The sequence below is a fragment of the Sorghum bicolor genome, chromosome 6, assembly GCF_000003195.3.
Source record: "Sorghum bicolor cultivar BTx623 chromosome 6, Sorghum_bicolor_NCBIv3, whole genome shotgun sequence".
NCBI classification, from domain to species: Eukaryota; Viridiplantae; Streptophyta; class Magnoliopsida; order Poales; family Poaceae; genus Sorghum; species Sorghum bicolor.
Genome location: NC_012875.2, coordinates 48,356,486 through 48,374,007, shown reverse-complemented (window position 1 = coordinate 48,374,007; position 17,522 = coordinate 48,356,486). Strand labels below are relative to the sequence as shown.

The 17,522-nt window shown below is 47.6% G+C and overlaps 2 protein-coding genes and 1 pseudogene across 3 annotated transcripts; all 3 read left to right on the top strand.

Annotated features, from left to right (window-relative positions):
- LOC8058693 lies at nt 2,469–3,312 on the top strand (annotated as a pseudogene).
- Nucleotides 5,119–6,676, top strand: LOC8058692 (fasciclin-like arabinogalactan protein 7). The gene is made up of 2 exons (XM_002447973.2): nt 5,119–5,841; nt 5,944–6,676. Exons 1-2 carry the CDS (start codon nt 5,524–5,526, stop codon nt 6,436–6,438), a joined length of 813 nt encoding a protein of 270 aa, XP_002448018.1. The 5' UTR covers nt 5,119–5,523; the 3' UTR covers nt 6,439–6,676.
- On the top strand, nt 11,242–17,181 carry LOC8058691 (probable WRKY transcription factor 2). Of its 2 annotated transcripts, none has more exons than XM_002447972.2 (6): nt 11,242–11,817; nt 13,143–13,576; nt 14,161–14,322; nt 15,152–15,999; nt 16,066–16,224; nt 16,337–17,181. In XM_002447972.2, the coding sequence occupies exons 2-6, from the start codon at nt 13,163–13,165 to the stop codon at nt 16,974–16,976; spliced, it is 2,223 nt and encodes a 740-aa protein (XP_002448017.2). In that variant the 5' UTR covers nt 11,242–11,817; nt 13,143–13,162; the 3' UTR covers nt 16,977–17,181. The 2 variants fall into 2 exon arrangements, with proteins under 2 accessions (XP_002448017.2, XP_021318305.1); XM_021462630.1 differs by lacking the exon at nt 11,242–11,817 and adding an exon at nt 12,612–12,920.

The following is a 17,522-nucleotide window of genomic DNA, read 5'->3' as shown; positions in this document are numbered from 1 at the left end:
AGTGAACGATCGCCCAATTAAAATAAGGGTTGACAGCATATATAAAAAGAAAAAATTGATAGACTTATATAAAAAATAAAAAGAGAAAAAAAAACAAAAGAAAAATTAAAAAAATGTTTTATAATTCTGTGTTTTAAAGTTTTGGCATAAGTTGTAAGTTATATGGTATAAGTCATATGGTGATAAGTTTTGCAAAGTGTTATACCAAGTTCTTAGTATAATTTATAGAAATAAGTTATGTTCTATAACATATATGTATAATTTAGTTACCTTCTAAAAATAGAAAGTTACGGAAATTATCATTTCCAAATAAGGAAAGTTGCGAGAGTAGCTGATGGTTCGCTGATTCCTTACTGATGAACGATCGTGGAATTGGATTTGTGCGTTTCTGTGCCGCATCATCATGGCGTTCCGCGTATGTACGGCCAACAGCATGCGTCCCAGTGTCGAGACCGGAGACCCACAAAAAACTCAGTTTGCAAACCATTGCGTTTGAAACGTTTCCGTGACAACATTTTTAGAGAAGCTTGTGTGATAACTCTTTTTTGGCCCATCCGAACGCATGACCAGTGATGGAGCTAGAGTAACTACAAGGGGGTGTTTTCCATGCGGATACATAGAATTTTATCGAGTAGATGTAAATATGATGAAAATTTAATTGTAATCACTATTTTTTGATATTATTGTAGGTACGCCCGCACCCTATACCCTCTATATAGATCCGCCCATGTGCATGACGCGGATGCTGAGTTGAAAACGGACGGAAACGAATGAAAAATCGCTCTATCGTTTTTATTTTTATATTTTTAGACGAAAACGGGAGCGGAAGCCGAACAACCGGGAGCGAAAACGGTAGCGGGATAAACTGTAATACGAAAACGAGTAAATACGATCGAAAAATAGACGAAAACGAGCGGTAAGCGAAAACTTAAACTGGAACATGTAAGCCGCATATGATAGTACAAGTACAGAGACCAAAATGCAATACCAAATATCAAATATGCACTGACAAGGACTAGTGACCACATTAATACAATACCACATATCCATAGTGCATAGATTACTTCACACAAATATGAATTATCCATGTATCTCATAAGAACATATCCATAGTTCATAGAACCAGCCGCCCGGTGGTGTGGTACGTAGTGGTAATAGTACGTGCCCCGCTCCGAAGACAGAATGATGTCAGGCCAGCACAAGAAGTCAGACTAAACAACCCATTCGACGCGTCGGGGGTACTCGACCACCGGGAGATAGGGATTTAGTGACTTACCAACCAACCAGACATTGAGGGCAAGACATACCATACAAATCACAGCCTCAAATTCAGGATCTTCCACTGCACGGATTTCCTGGCTTCGAATCATTGCTATTTGACTCGGACCTGTTGTGAAAAAGTCGAGGTATTTCGAATTGTTTGTTGACACGGACAAAGTAAGGGAAAACCTACCAGCTTAACGTGGGGAGGCGGCGAGTTAGTAGCTGTAGGCGGCAAAGTAGCTTTGTTACCTATTCCATTAGGAACCACAGATTTTTTAGTCCATCACATTCACGCACAATTCACACAAATATAAATTATCCATGCATCGCATAAGATAAGAGATATTTTGGTCTATATTGTGCTTAGAATATCCTGGTAAAAAATGAAATTCAGCAAATACGGATGAATAAACACTCTACCGTTTTCGATCCCGCTTCCGTTTTAATCCGTCCCATTTTTTATTCCGTTTCTGTTTATTTCGTAAAAACGAACGGAAAAATATGGACGAAACGGGATTTATTCCGTTCGTTTTCAACTTTATCAGCCATGCCAAAGCGTGCGTTGGGTTAAGCGGCTTCCTTGAATTGGGCCTGTTTAATTGGGCTATTAGGCCTTGTTTAGTTCCGAAAAAATTTCGGATTTCGCTAGTATAGCATTTTTGTTTTTTATTTGATAAATATTGTCCAATCATAAACTAACTAGGATCAAAAAATTCGTCTCGTGATTTACAGACAAACTGTGTAATTAGTTTTTGTTTTCGTCTATATTTAATGCTTTATGCATGTGCCGCAAGATTTGATGTGACGGGGAATCTTGAAAACTTTTTAGATTTATATGGACGGGACTTCGGAAGGCCGAGTTGTTAGGTAGGCCTGACAAACTGCCTATACCAGTCAAAAATATGTGCGCGGGTCTGTGCAGACGACGGAAATCGGCTGCCTGGCGGACGTGGCCGTCCGTCCGTCGCCACGCCTCCCTGCGCACGCGTGATTCACTGTACTCGCCGTCGCCGGTCCGGTCTCATGAATGATTTTGTTAAAGCCGTGACACGCACAAATGACGTCTACACTGGCTTTTCGTTAGCTGTCCATGTGACAGTTTTGCGCGTGTCGGCAATGGGGCTTGGACACAGTGAGACACCGAGAGCTCTAGGCCGACTCGCGGCGAGCACGTCGGTCGTCGGCGCCTGCCCCGCCGTGAGAAATTCTCCTGCGATCCGTTCACAGCTTCGCCACGACCTAAGCTTCGTCTGCAGCTGCAGTGCTTGACAGCAATGGAACCGAAACCAGCCGTCCTTGCCATCGCGATACAGGGCCTGGCGCTGCCCCGGGCCGCATTGTCCCAGTCGACACAACCGACCATCGAAACGCCGGCGCCGGCGCCAGCACCGCACCACGTCAACCTCACCGAGCTGCTGTCCCTCGCGGGGCCATCCGGGACGTTCCTGGACTACCTCACCCGGACCGACGTGATCCGCACGTTCCAGAGCCAGGCCAACGCCACCACCGACCACGACCACGGCCACGGCCAGGGCGGCGTCACCGTGTTCGCGCCGCAGGACTCTCGGCGTTCTCGGCCGTCGACGGCGCCGCGCTGTCTAGCCTCACCGCGGACCAGCTCCGGACGCTCATGCTGTGCCACGGCGTGCCCCGGTACCTCCCGCTCTCCTCCTTCGCGGCGCTGGCCGCGTCGGGACCCGTGCCCACGTCCGCGGGCGGGTGCGCGCTGAACGTCACCGACGCCGCCGGGAGGATCCGCGTCGCGTCGGGCTGGACCAGGGTGGCCAGGCTCGTCAGCAGCGTCTACTCCACGCCGCCGGTCGCCGTGTACGCGCTCGACAGGGTGCTGCTGCCGGAGCAGGTGTTCCCGACCCAGCCCGCCGTGGCGCCCGGCCCGCGCCGGCGGCGCGCGGGAGTGACGCGACCGACGGCGTGCCGGCCGCCACCGAGCGTGGAGCAAACAAGAGTTCGTCGTGCCGGTTCGGTGCAGGTCGCCTTCTCGTTGGATACTTGGCCTTCTTCGTGTCTTTCGGGTTTCTGATGATGTAGACGCCGAATTCATGCATTTGCGCCGATCGTTATATATACTAGCAAAAATGCCCGTGCGTTGCTACGGTAACACATAGTTTTTTTACTTGATACGATTTTGACTAAAGTGAAATGTACTCACATCTTCAAAATCCTCTACAGCCACAACCAGAACCATTCCAAAAACCACTCATCTGCTGACACCCTGGGTCAAAGAGTAGTTCTAAAGATGACAACGCGGACCCAATCCCCGATTCTCCACGGAGAATTCTCCTATTAAAGGATAAAAATATGAACATTTAGCTTCCACGGGAAAGAAAACGGGGAAAAATAAATCCCCGTCGGGTCTGACAGATGTGTCCCCCGGTACCCATTCCCTGCATCACCGCCATGCTAGGCTTTGTTTAGTTTTTAAAAAAATTTGCAAAAATTTTTCAGATTCCCCGTCACATCGAATCTTTAGACGCATGCATGAAGTATTAAATATAGATGAAAATAAAAACTAATTGCACAGTTTGGTCGGAATTGACGAGACGAATCTTTTAAGCTTAGTTAGTTCATGATTGGACAATATTTGTCAAATACAAATGAAAGTGCTATGGTGTTTATTTTCTAAAATTTTTTCGAACTAAAGAAGGCCTAAGGAATACAAGCTTGGCAGACCAGAAATTAGCACAAGTCGGCCCATCTTAGTCCATCAGCGTGTAGAGTATATATTGAAATTTCTAACCCTAATTTACAACATCCCCATTCGGTCGCCTCTTCGGCTCTTCCGCAGCCGCCGCGTGAGTGTTGTGCCTAGTGCGGCAGCACCTCCTACCAATGCCCGCTCACTGCTCGCGTAGGCTGTAGGCTCGCTTCAGGCTTCTCAATCCCGCATCCAACCTCGCTCCTATCTCCGGTCATCATCGCCATCGCCAAGCACGCCACGAAAAGGACTTGCGCCCACTGTTCGTCGTGATAGCTGCAGCAATACTCGATCTTGGCCAGGGAAACTGTAGTGGCTTTCTCTACTCTCTCTCTCTCTGCTCAGTCTAGAGACGCTAATCCTCTCTGCTCTATCTTCGCTCGGCCTGCACTCTCCAGGAAGGCAACGTCAAGGTGCTAAACAATCAATGATTTTGTCACTTGTGATTTGTGAGATCCGCATTAAATTTTGGCCACCTACAGAGGTGTGAGTTGGATTGTTGGAATCCGTCTGTAAACTTTAATCTTGTTTGGTGTTGTTGCCAGATGAGTTTGTTAGTATTTTGTACACTTTTGGATTGTCGATTTGAACAGTTCTTTTATCCTACAGTGGGGATAGGGATCTCTGTCGGGTATGTAATTGCTGGAATTTTGGGATTTGGTAGTGTTCTGTGGTCGGTTATGTCAATCGCATCGCCGTTTGGCGCGATTCTGGGATCCTCATTGTGGATGCGGTTATTTATCGGGATTCTAAGATCCTGTGCGCCCGGGAGGAGGAGAGGTGGTCTGATTTGGATTTCTATTCTATGTGGGATATGAGATGTGAGCGAGTCGGAGTCTGTCGATCTAGGGGAGAGGCCAGATGAAAATTAGTCCATACGAAAATTTTGGCTGAAATTTTGCCTCTTTAGGTATAGAAGAAATATAGATTAGGTATAGGTTTGATTTAGATTTGGACTTCGATTGAATTGGCTGCATTTGATATTGTGTCTGATTTTGAAGTGATTTCGTGTCTGATTTGGAAGAGGGGATTTCTTTCATGTCTATGTTGCGTCCGAACTCCGAAGTAATTTTTTATCCGATCTTCACCATCGAGGCCTGGCGGACTGGTGGCAGAAGAAATCTATAGGCAGACTGAAATTTTGGCTCTTTATAGATAGGTATAGATATATTGCATTGCAGACGTGTCGATTCGTTTTGTACCGTAAAAATCTCAACACGTTCGACGCCTCATCTCCTTGTCAAAAAAAAAAAAGACGCCTCATCTGGCTCTCCAGTCTCCAGTGCTACACATTTAATTTCTCAGCTCTCAAGGCACAATGGATCGTGTGCCAGTTGACACAGTCCTGCGTCCTCTGAGCCACTGGAAAAATAGGAAACGAGAGCTGACAGCTCGCACAAATGTCGCATCTCAGCGATCAGCGTCTCCCCCCCGCGCCCGTGAACTCGCAAAATAGCCGGCAGTAGTTCACCGTGAACTCGCCGGCCTCCGGTCTTGCCTACGGCACTGCTGATCTTCTTGCACGCTTGCACTGCAACACAACAATGAAGTGCGGCGTCGCGTTGCTCGCGGCCGTGGTGATGTCGGTGTCTGCGCTGCACCACGCCGGCGCGCATCGGCCGCTCGTCAAGCCGTCCCCGGCGACGACGACGAGGACCGACGCACGGCCACCTGCCCGACAGGTCGCCAAGCGCGCCAACCTCACGGCGATCCTGACCCTGGACGGGCCCTTCCGCGCCTTCCTCAGCTACCTGCAGGAGACCAACCTCGTGGAAGTGTTCGAGAGCCAGGCGTACCTGACGGACCAGGGCATCACCATCTTCGTCCCCGTCGACACGGCCTTCGACGCCGTCAAGCCGCCGGTAATTAATAACGTCATCAACAACCAAACCATCGCAGAGTGGCATCAGGATCGATCGATTTGCCTGTCCAACATACAAAATACTGATGATATATATATGCAGGGGCTGTCGGAACTGTCGGTGCAGGAGCTGAAGAACCTGATGATGTACCACTCGCTGCCGAAGCACTACGAGCTGGCGGACTTCGAGCGGCTGAGCCACACCAGGCCGGTGACGACGCTCGCCGGCGGGATGTACACGGTGAACGTGACGTACGACGAGGGCACCGTCCACGTGCACTCCAAGTGGGCCCACGCAAAGATCGTCGGGAGCGTGTCCGTGGACGCGCCCATGGCGATATACGAGCTCGACCGGGTGCTGCTCCCGGACGCGCTCTTCCATGCCCAGCCGCCAGTCGCGGACCTGCCGGCCGCGCCACCTCCGAGCGAAGAGGACGCCGGCGAGCCCGAACCGGTTGTAACCACGCAGTTCGGTTCGCCGGTAGCGGTGGACGCCCCTGTCTCGTCGGCGGGCGCCGGAGACGACGATGGTCGGTTCTTCGCGTGCTATGCGGCCGCCGCGGCTCTCGGCATAGTAATGGCGCTGGTTGCATTGTGAATAACCGTGAAGCCTTGATGTCGTCGGATTCACCTCAATCCACATATGTTGAAATTTACCAACATACGTGGATTGATGCGAATCCAACTATATCCCAACAAGGCCTGATAGAGGTGCTTCTTTAATTAGTGCGAGAGTAGAATGTTTGTCACCGGTAGGTGTAGAGTTTGTTACATGTGATAAACGGTGGCTGATGGAAAGGATTAATTATATTGGATCGTCATTTCGCGAAAGCATAGAAAGTTCAAAATCCAGCACTATATACTTGGCTTGCAATTCTGACGAGACGAAGGGAATAGAGAGGGTGACGCGCGGTCGCAGCCCTGATGTCGACGGCGCTCTGCTCTGGTGTGAGCGAGACGAGAGGCGTGACGCTCTAGCAAATCGTGTTAAGTCATGCAAGGTCGCTTCTGACCAGAGGACGAAGATAAGGGCAAACAAGACATTGTGCTCATCTTCTCTCTCCTAAAATATAAGAAATGTATAAAATAATCAGTGTGGTGTGTTTCATTAAAGAACCATGAATTTATAACGGTACTAGACAAGTTCTAGATATGGCGGCGTGAACTAGCCAAATATTACACGTTTCTTCAGTTCTCCACAACAAAATTTGCATATTTTATTTCATATAATCAAACCAAAATCATCAATGCATGGGCAACAACATATGCAAATAAAATGCTTTTTTTATTACCAAGATAACATGAATAACCTCACTCAACAATTTTACATGGTTTAAAGGAGATAAGCTTGCAATTTTCGGGCTCGTCCAAATTGGAGTTGGACACCACAGCAATGAAACATTTGGGCTCGAGCTCCCTTGCAAAGATCAAAAGCTCATATTTGTCCCCTTGTTCTGTGCCAGTCACCACCCTAATGAACATAGAATGGTCACCTGTTTGTCGATCGTTCTCAAGAACTGCACACTGGCCGAGCTCTTGGATACTCGTGTCATTAATATTGGTTATTGGTTTCCATACATCATCTGAGGTTGTAAACATGGAAATGGCATAAACCATGGTAATGAGGAGGAGGAAGCCGCTAGTCCTCATGGCAAATGGGATTTGTGGCAAATATGTTATTGTGGAGACTAGTAGCTAGGAACGATGACAAACAAATAGAGATGGGGGGATTTAAATAGGGATGTAAATTGTAATAATTAGTTATTTTTTACTTATATTTAATATTTTATATATGTGTTGTAAGATCTAATGTGACGAGAAATTTTGAAAATTTTTATAAAATTTCCAGTAAGGTCTTGTTTGGTTCACCCAACCGAAGAAGCCAAACCCAGCCGAAGCGACGGTTTTGCATGCTACGGCTGCAGATATCCCCGCCCCGGTGGCCCCCCCCGCGGAGATCACTTGGCAGTCGCAGTGGTGGGCTGGCGGGTGGCAGGGTATGGACCAGTTTTGCGGCGCCGGGCACGTTGCGACCGCGGTGCAGTGCTGCTGTATGGCACTCTGGCAGTGCCAGTGCAGTCAGTCACTGTCCCCTCTCCTCACCCTCCACCTCCTCTCCTCGGTCCCCGCCTCGGCTCGCCTCGACGCCATCGGCTTGTGAGACTGGACGGACGGATTGGATGCCGTCGTGCCAAAAGGCATGATGCCGCATACGACTGTTGCGTTGCGCGGCCGGCTACTCCTACTAGCCTTTTGCAGTCGCCCACCCACAGCTGTGTTTGTGTACGAGTGGAGGTCTTTTACCCGGGCAAAATCTTTTTTTACAGCGTCCTTCGTCCCCCCGCAACAGCCAACCGCACAGTGGAGACTGGAGTGCGGCCTCGTCCTCCCCATGTTTTGAAGCAGAGCGGAGCAAGATTCGTGTGTAGTAGGAGTACGTGTACGTGCGATACGGGCGCGTGGTTGGAGAGAGTCGTTGGTACCGGCTGCATTTGGAGCATGCACTTTCAATGCAACTTGGGAGTGGGGGCGCATCCTGCATCAATGGGCCAGGACAGGCCCATGCCAGGCCGCCACTCATCCAATTCCAATCCGACCCAATCCAGCTGACGCCCGCTTGCTTTGCTTTGCTTTGCTTTGCTTTGCTTGCGCCTCGCAACCGCTACAACTTCGAGTACTGCAGCTGCAGCTGCAGCTGGTTTAACTGAATAGCGTTTCAAAATTTGAAAAGGGCGTGCTTGGAGTTCTCGGCGAGACGCCGTCCATTTCCACCGTGCTCTTTATTACCGGGCTCAAAACCACTCCTTCTTTCTTTTTGGCCCCGATAGACTGCAACTAAAACTGGAAGAAAAGGTGAACAGATCTTTCGCTCTGCGTCCGTCCAAATCCTTGTCTGATCATTCAGGCGAGCGGCATTATGCACGGCTGCCGCCGCCTGAACAGAGATGCAGGTTGTTCAGGCGCGCATGCATGCATGGTGCATGGCACGACGACTCGAGATGGATGTAACGCTCAGTGCGGGCAGGCAGGCAGACGATCGACCGACGACGCACGTACGGGGCAGGAGCCTTCTTGATTTATGGTGCGCATGCCGTACTCGTACATGGTGTACATCAATCCCGGCCGGCCTGTGTACTCGCCGGGAGCAAGCCTATCAATTCATGTCCATCTCCATCGATCGCATACAAAAAAGACGGTGGAGAGGCAGCAGGCACGGCCGGCGCGGCCCCCGCGCGTTCAGCCGCTCTCAGGTACTGCCTCTCCAATCTCCGTCGATCCCTTTTGATGATAAGTCTCTTTGATGTTTCGGCTTATGTATAACGATACTATAAAGAACCTTAACCTAATCTTTTTCACGGGCACGGGATTTACCGTCGTCATCGTACATTAATTCAGGGAGTGACGTACGTACGTACGTACGGTCGTGACGATGTACTTCCATTTAAGCCAACGGTTAATAATAATAACTCTGTACAGCATCCAACGTCTCGCATCCGATTCTCGCGCTCGAGCTTCACGTCGTGCTGTTCCTTGTGTTTTGGTTCAAACTCGCAAAATGTTTGTTGGAACAAAAACTTGAAATTTTATGAATGAAACAAAAAATTACTCCTGAATCAAACGGTTAAGTTTCAAAGGTTGTATACACAATTAATACACTCGATACGATACAAAAAAAAACTAGCAACGTCATCCTACAATCGTGTGCGGTTAGTATCATTCAGATTACTATCCCTCTGTTCCTTTTTAAGTATTTTCATCGAAGTCAAACGTATTCAACTTTAGCTAAATATATACAAGAGATTACTGATATTTATGGTGCATAATAAGTATCATTATATTAACTATTATATGTTTGTAATATAATTATAAAGAGATACAAATTTTATTAATATTTTCTATAACTAGCACAAAAACCTAAGTGACACATAAAAAAGGATAGGGGGAGTAAGTAAGGTTGCACTTTTTTTCTATTTTTATCTTTAAACTTTGATATCAAAGTACACATATTTTTAATATTATATCTTATACCAAAAGATATATTGAAATCCATTTGTCTTTTTTACTCAAAAACAATGATTTAATCACTTAGGCAAAAAAATCATTTGATAATGACATGTGTTGATAATAGAGAATTAGATGTAAGACTATTTCTAGTTATTTTTTATGTAATAATGAACTATACTAGGTAATTTATCAACATATAGAAGGGCATATTGAGGGCGTTTGGTTCTAGGTCACACCACGCCATTCTTGAACTACAGTAGCCACACATATGCGGCGGCCGAAATCCAGCCCCACAATAGTGGCGCAATCTAAGTGGAAAATGTGTGGCTCTCAAAGTACAGGCCAAGTGGCCAACAATCATATTAAGACCAGTCTCAATGGATATTGATGTGACACTATATTAATAAATAGAGAGATGATAAGAGTTTTATGAGAGTAAAAAGAGTTTTATCCTCATAAAATTCTTTTGCATTGTTTCCTAAATATGAATATGTTAAAAACTGGGCCGCGAAACTCCCACTGAAGATGACCTAAAAAATTATGGCATCCATGGATGTGGCTGGGGCATGTTGTGGCCGTGAACCAACACGCACCTTGAAAATTGACGCAAAGACTCCTTAGGCCTTGTTTAGATGCAAAAAGATTTTGGATTTTGATACTGTAGCAATTTCGTTTGTTTGTGGCAAATATTGTCTAATCTTGGACTAACTAGGATCAAAAGATTTGTCTCGCGATTTACAGTTAAACTATGTAATTAGTTTTTATTTTTGTCTATATTTAATGTTTAATGCATGTGCCGAAAGATTCGATGTGACAGGAACCTTGAAAATTTTTTGGTTTTTGGGATGAACTAAACAAGTCCTTAGCTAAATATCAATCAATCCCTCTCTTTGTACTACAGAAACATGTCACGGGTAGATGGTTATTTTCTCACAAAAATCAATCAACACCCTCGGTTGTCCCCTCCTGTAGCCATGTAAAACCATGAATAGATATTTTTGGAGGGTTATTTGATGTTGGACATGGAATCTGAATTTTTGAAGCCAATCCAACTCCAACAACCTTTTTTGTTTATTTTCTCATAGGGAATTATGTCCCTGTGTTTCCAAGAGTCTAGTGTTGAAAATAATGTAAACAAATATCCACGTACTCATCTCATTGTATAAAACTTCAATTATCTCTCTTCATTTAAATTATGATATGTCAACTTATTTAATGTCTATGAGTGAGGCCTTGTTGAGACGGGTATTAGGATATTTTTTTCCTAAAATCCAGAATACACTTGTACCTCGAATAAGACCGATAACTAGGAGTAGTACTAAGCGACAAATGCTCTAATCCAAAGAAACAAACAAACCCAAAAGTTCATAAACTCAAAAAAAGAAAAATCAGAAGCAAACGGTACCGACAAGAAGGAAATGCAGTTTGCAACAGGGGAAGATAAACGCCGAGCATGCTATCAATGTCCGTTTCTCTCTCCACACCCTCCCGTAGTCCCGTCTCGAGTCCCAACGGATCCTTCCGCACATCCACCCTTCTCTTGGTCAAAGCGCTCTCCTCCTCCTACGCCCTCACCCTGCTCTCTCTCTCTCTCTCTCTCTCTCTCTCTCTCTCTCTCTCTCTCTCTCTGCTTCTGTTCCTTCCTCCGCCACCCTTTTATTTTTTACTCTTCTCTCTCCAGAGTAAAACAATTGTGCTGGTGAGGACGATGAGAGAGAAAGAGAGAGAGGGAGCCGCCGAGTAATGGCAGGAGGAACCTTCTTTTCCTGACTCCCTTACCTGTGGCTGCACCCCATCATTTGTCCCTGATCCTTGTGCTTCGCTCCTGTTGCGCTTTTCTTGGGCCATCGGTGGACTGAGCCGTCGCCAATAAGGAAGGAGAAGGCTTCCCCATTCCCACAACCGGGGGTGGAGCCGGAGCGCCTCCTCGCCACTGGCCTCCTCCGGCGATCTCTTCTTCCTCCAGTCACAGGTTCGTCGTGTTCCATCCCCATTCCATCCCCCTCGGTGGCTCTGAAAACTCTGTTTCTCGGCCTGCCATTTGTCGCGACGGGATTTGGCTGTATCCTATGGAGCCCCCTCGCGTGTTTTCTTGTTGTGCGTGGCCTGAATTTGTCCGTTCTTATGAGGAAGATCCTTCTGCCATTCCATTCCGTCCCGATGTGTTTTGTTTCCGCGATTTGGCCATTTTTCGTGCTGACGGTTCACTCCGTTTCGCGTAAAGGCGGAAGGTTTGCGCCGATCGACCAGTTGGGGAATGGCATTGGATATTGGTTTTCCCTGTCTGATCTTTGGTTGGTTTTCCCTCTTCCTCCATCCCTGTGTTTCTCGCGGAATCACTGCCGCATCCATCTCCTGCGGATTTCGCAATGAAATGCTCTGGCGAAGGCTGAGCCGGGCCATTCAATTGTAATCTTCTACGCCGTTTTGGGTCATCAGCATGTTCTTGGATGTTTCTGAATTTCTTTTTCCTCATCACGCCTGGTGTTGTCTTCGAGTAGATGTTTCATCATTGTCATCATAAAAAAAAATCTGAATCTTCTTACCTGAAATAGGAGTATCATAAGGGAAAGCTGTTCCCTGTTGTTATGCGTATACTCCGTATGCCGGTATGCGCTTTGAGCTCCGAGCCACAGCCCACAGGCAGAGGCAAAGGAAAGCACGCAACGATTGGGGTCCATGCCATTTCTTTTTCCTGCTCTTGAAGTGAATGAGATGGAACAGCCACGTTCCATTTTGTATTTCTTTTTGGTTTTCTATTCATTCATTCGTGGGGGAGTGTGCCGGTCGCATCGACCTAACCTTTCGTGTTACACCACTATTAAATAAATTCCTTAAACAAACACCGCTATCATGAGTTGTCGTTTACTGACATTGACGCGGTTTTGGTTTTGGAATCAGCCTCACAGAGAATTTTTGAGTTTGTGAAGACAAGCTCCAAGTCTGCGATTGATATTTAGAATAGGAAAATGGAGTCTCTGATTGAAAATACTCCTATATAAGTTGCTGTTCTTCCAGTTGGAGAAGACTGCCATCTTTTGAGAAATCTGTGGTTGTTGATGCATTTGGATTATGGTGCTTACTCATGCGAACCTAACAAATTTCCATCTATTGTTTCCTTTTTTTTTTCAATTGGACAATGTTTCTGCATATCTGTTCACCAAAACTATTATCACTACCGTTGTCAGATTCCTGTTGTCTCTGAATATTGTCATTGTCTACCTCTGTAACATTGAAGCTAATGTTTAGCCAAAACATTTACTACTGCTGAGATATAACTATTTTTCACCCCACTAGGTTGATCAATCCAAGCTGAGATGGAAGGCCATGTAGCAATGGAGTGGAAGGATCCTAAACCAGGCCCAGAATCCTTGATGGGCTTCCAAACCAGAGGTGTTCGACCAGACACCGTAGGGGGGCACAGCAACGAGGACGCTAAACCCGGATTTGAGAAGCATGGCTTCTCAGTCGACATAAGCTCGCCTCAGGAGGAAGGTCGGTCACTTCCACTCACCCCGCAGTTTGGCCAGAAGACCAGTCCTGGCAGCAGCCTCGCCGAGAGGATGCAGGCAAGAGCTGGATTCAAGGTGCCGAAGCTCAACATGCCTTTCAGCACAGCAGCTGGAGCTGATAATTCAGTACCAGGAGCCCCATCGCCCTACCTCACGATCCCGCCTGGCTTGAGCCCAGCAACGCTGCTCGAGTCACCAGTCTTCGTTTCTAATGCCATGGTATGTGCTGTTCTCTAGGTTATGATAGTGTGTGAACGCGTACCAGAATTACTATTGCTTTCGCCTATAGATGCTAAACTGGCAGTTCAAGAATGCTTGCTTTATTGAACTTTTGACCTCTTCGGGGGAGTTCGTGAAAGCTCTACTTTGGTTCCATGATCAGTTCTGCTTTGTTTTCTAGCATCCAGTCTCTTCTTTCCAAACATGTTTCTGTTTGTTTTCTCAAAAGCAGAAAATTGGTATGATATCATTCAAATATTTCAAAGTTTCCTCGAAAGCAGAAATATGATGACCAATCTCTTTTATTTCCATAGTAATAGAAGTAGCAATGTACACCCCACATTTCAGATCCAAACTTTTCTCCCATGTACTACATGGAAATCCAATATAATAGCTCTTAACGTTGGCGAAGCTGGGATAGGAAATTCACGTGTTTGCTCTGTTCACATTCATATATGTAATTGGACTAAAATGTGTACAATGTCTTCAGAGGTATCAACTAGGGAAATTATTTTTCTACACTCTGATACTGAAGCTATTTCTTACCTGACAACAATGTTTTTGGCTTCCTTGCAATTCTTCAGGGCCAACCCTCGCCAACCACGGGGAAGCTATTCATGTCTGGTAGCACAAATGACAATGATCCTATTAGATTTGGAGGTCCTCCAGTTGGAGATGGCCCTGATGCTTTTTCTTTCAAGCCCTTAGATCTGAAATCCTCACACTACACTGCTGAAGCAATGAAGGTTAGTAACATTTGAATGGTTCGTGAGTTATTCTTGATGAAATTTGCTTGCGCGCTAATGATAGAAGGCTAGTAACTTTTCGATAGTTCATAGGTTATTCCTGAAAAAAATTGCTTCCGTGCTAATGATAGAAGGTTAGTAACATCTGAATAGTTCATAGGTTACTCCTGATAACATTTGCTTGTGTGCTAATGATAGAAGATTAGTAACATTTGAATAATTCGTTGGTTACTCCTGATGACATTGGCTTGCGTGCTAATGATAGAAGGCTAGTAACATTTGGACAGTTCATAGTTTATTCCTGATATGACATTTGCTTCTGTGCTAATGATAAAAGTATCTGTAAACTTAGAAAGTATTTGCATGAACATGCAGTTGGCAGCCATATTTGTTTCTGAAATTTTACCCGAAATATAGATGAGAAATCGGTTAAATCAAAAGAGTTTTGCTCAGGAAGTCTTTTATCTGTTACCCTACCTGTAACAGATTAGTTCATGTCTAATCTTTAGTAACACGAGTTATAGCAAAGTGGCTTGTAATGTCGGTACTGATGTTTTGCCCCATATTGTTCATAGTACTAATTGGAGAAAGACAAGGGACCAGCTAGATTCTGCTAGAGCTAGATAATTTATAAGTTCAATAAAATAATTCTCGCTGACAAAACTAAACACTACTTTAGTTGTCCTTCAGTTCAAACTAAACAGATAAGAAAATCATCCCGCTTTTATGTTTCAAAAATGTGAATGAACCATTTTTACTTTCCTTGTTCCTGATCCAATACTTGTTTGATTTCACTTCCTTACGAGTTAATTCATATTTGCTCCACCAGGAACAAAATACGCAGGTTTCTGTCAAGACTAAAACTAAGACTCAGCCAGTACAAGAAGCTAATTTGCTGGGCCAACTGAACCAGCAGAATCACAATGTGCAGACCAATATGAACATCGGCGGTCCTCATGACTCCAAGCTCAGCCGTCTTGCATCTGGCACCGGTGCCTGCAACGAACACGTATCACCCCCGGATTACGGCCAGACAGCTGAGGAAGGTGGTGATGCGAGGGAAGACTACCCGCCGGCAATGGCCGCCGCTACAGCGCCAGCAGAGGACGGGTACAGCTGGAGGAAGTACGGGCAGAAGCAGGTGAAGCACAGCGAGTACCCGCGGAGCTACTTCAAGTGCACGCATCCCAACTGCCAGGTGAAGAAGAAGGTGGAGCGCTCGCACGAGGGGCACATCACGGAGATCATCTACAAGGGCGCGCACAACCACCCGAAGCCCACGCCGAGCCGCCGGCCAGGCGTCCAGGTCCAGCCCGTGCACCCGTTTGGCGACGCCGGCGGTGCGCAGCAGGCGGACGCCGCGGCCGACAACAACCTGGGGTCACAGTCACAGCAGGCAAACGCTGCAGCGGAAGCCAACCACCAGCCGTGGCGTGCGGGCGTTCAGGATGGCATGGACGCCGCGACGTCGTCGCCCTCGGTTCCCGGTGAGCTCTGTGACTCGTCGGCGTCGATGCAGCAGGTCGAGTACGCACCCCGAGGGTTTGGGTCCCCCGAGGGCGCGGATGTGACGTCTGCTCCGTCTGACGAGGTGGACGGCGGCGACAGGGTGACTCTTGGCAGCATGTCCCACGCCGGTGCCGACGCGGAGGGCGACGAACTGGAATCTAAACGAAGGTCAGCAGTCCTGTGCATTGCTTGCTACTCATGCTCGATCCAGAGCTGACCGTCTGGTTATTTCAGGAAGGTGGAGGCATATGCCATGGATATGAGCACTGCGTCGAGAGCTATTCGCGAGCCTCGCGTGGTGATCCAGACGACGAGCGAGGTGGACATCCTCGACGACGGCTACCGCTGGCGCAAGTACGGGCAGAAGGTCGTCAAGGGCAACCCGAATCCAAGGTTTGTCTGAAGCAACAAAAGTTTTCTTTTTTCAGAGCTCGAAGATGAGTGGGCATTTGCTCAGCGTTTACTGCTATGGGGTCTCACTTGGTGGTGTGTCGCGTTCGTTCAGGAGCTACTACAAGTGCACGCACCCGGGGTGCACGGTGCGGAAGCACGTGGAGCGCGCGTCGCACGACCTCAAGTCCGTGATCACCACGTACGAGGGCAAGCACAACCACGAGGTCCCCGCGGCGAGGAACAGCGGCGGCCACCCGAGCACCGCGGCGGCGGCGACAGGCGCGGGTGGTGGTGGTCCGCGGAGGCCGGAGCACACGTCGTCGGTGCACGACGGCCTGATGATGAGGCACCTGGGCGGCTGCGGCGTGCCGTTCGGCCTGCCGCTGCAGCCGCCTAGCAGGGACCCGCTGGCGCCGATGGGCAACTACCCGACGTACCCGTTCACTGCCCTCGGCGGCGGCGGTGGCAGCGGCGGCGACGGCGGCCTCACGTCGCTGCCGAGCTTGCCGATGGCCACGGGGAACCTCAGCGCCGTGGAGGGGCTGAAGCTCCCGATGCTGGCAACCTCGTCGCCCCTGCACCACCAGCACCCGCTGCTGAGGCACCGGCAGGCGATGCAGGCCGCCGCCCTCGCCGCGGCGCCCATGGCGCAAGTGAAGGTCGAAGACAACGTCGCCGCCGGCGTTACCGCTGCCCCGTCGGTGTACCAGCAGATGGTGCGCAGCGGGCTGCGGCTGGGCCACCAGATGTAGATAATAAAAGCGGGGACGATTAGAGTGGGTCTCAAGTTATTAGTTTCAAATTCTTATTACCAGTCGTATTAGGATGAGTTCGTCATAAGTATAATAGCGTGGAAACAAACGCCCCTTCGATTTGTTTTTGTTTTTAACCTTCCGTTCGGCTTCATTCTTTTCGCCAGCAACAATTTATTTACTGCCCCTGTTCATTTGAGATTCAGTTTTTGTTCAGCAGCTGGCATCTGGTCATTTGGTATTCAATGTTTATTATTTGAGAAATGACCAAGAGTTTCTGGGCTTTGAACTTGGCATCAGCCCAGAAAGCACTTTATTAGCCTGTTAACCCAACAGCTGATTAGCAATGGTTGTTCTTCTACCAACTACCAAGCCCATCACACAATGCTCTTGTTGGGCCTCATAGAGATACTGGGTTCTGGTGGACTTGTGGCTGTAGTACTTCTAGTACCAAAATTCAGAAGTTGTTTGTCATTTAGTCCCTTTTCACGTACAGTACCAGTATATATTCCTTATTTAAATAAAAAAAAAGAGACAGAGAAAACT

Excerpts from the sequence above, each read along its gene's own strand:
- LOC8058692 (XM_002447973.2), top strand. The coding sequence starts at position 5,524 with ATGAAGTGCGGCGTCGCGTTGCTCGCGGCCGTGGTGATGTCGGTGTCT. Across the intron at positions 5,842-5,943 it reads TCGACGCCGTCAAGCCGCCG|GGGCTGTCGGAACTGTCGGT; the intron begins GTAATTAATAAC and ends ATATATATGCAG.
- LOC8058691 (XM_002447972.2), top strand. The coding sequence starts at position 13,163 with ATGGAAGGCCATGTAGCAATGGAGTGGAAGGATCCTAAACCAGGCCCA. Across the intron at positions 13,577-14,160 it reads TCTTCGTTTCTAATGCCATG|GGCCAACCCTCGCCAACCAC; the intron begins GTATGTGCTGTT and ends GCAATTCTTCAG. Across the intron at positions 14,323-15,151 it reads ACACTGCTGAAGCAATGAAG|GAACAAAATACGCAGGTTTC; the intron begins GTTAGTAACATT and ends TTGCTCCACCAG.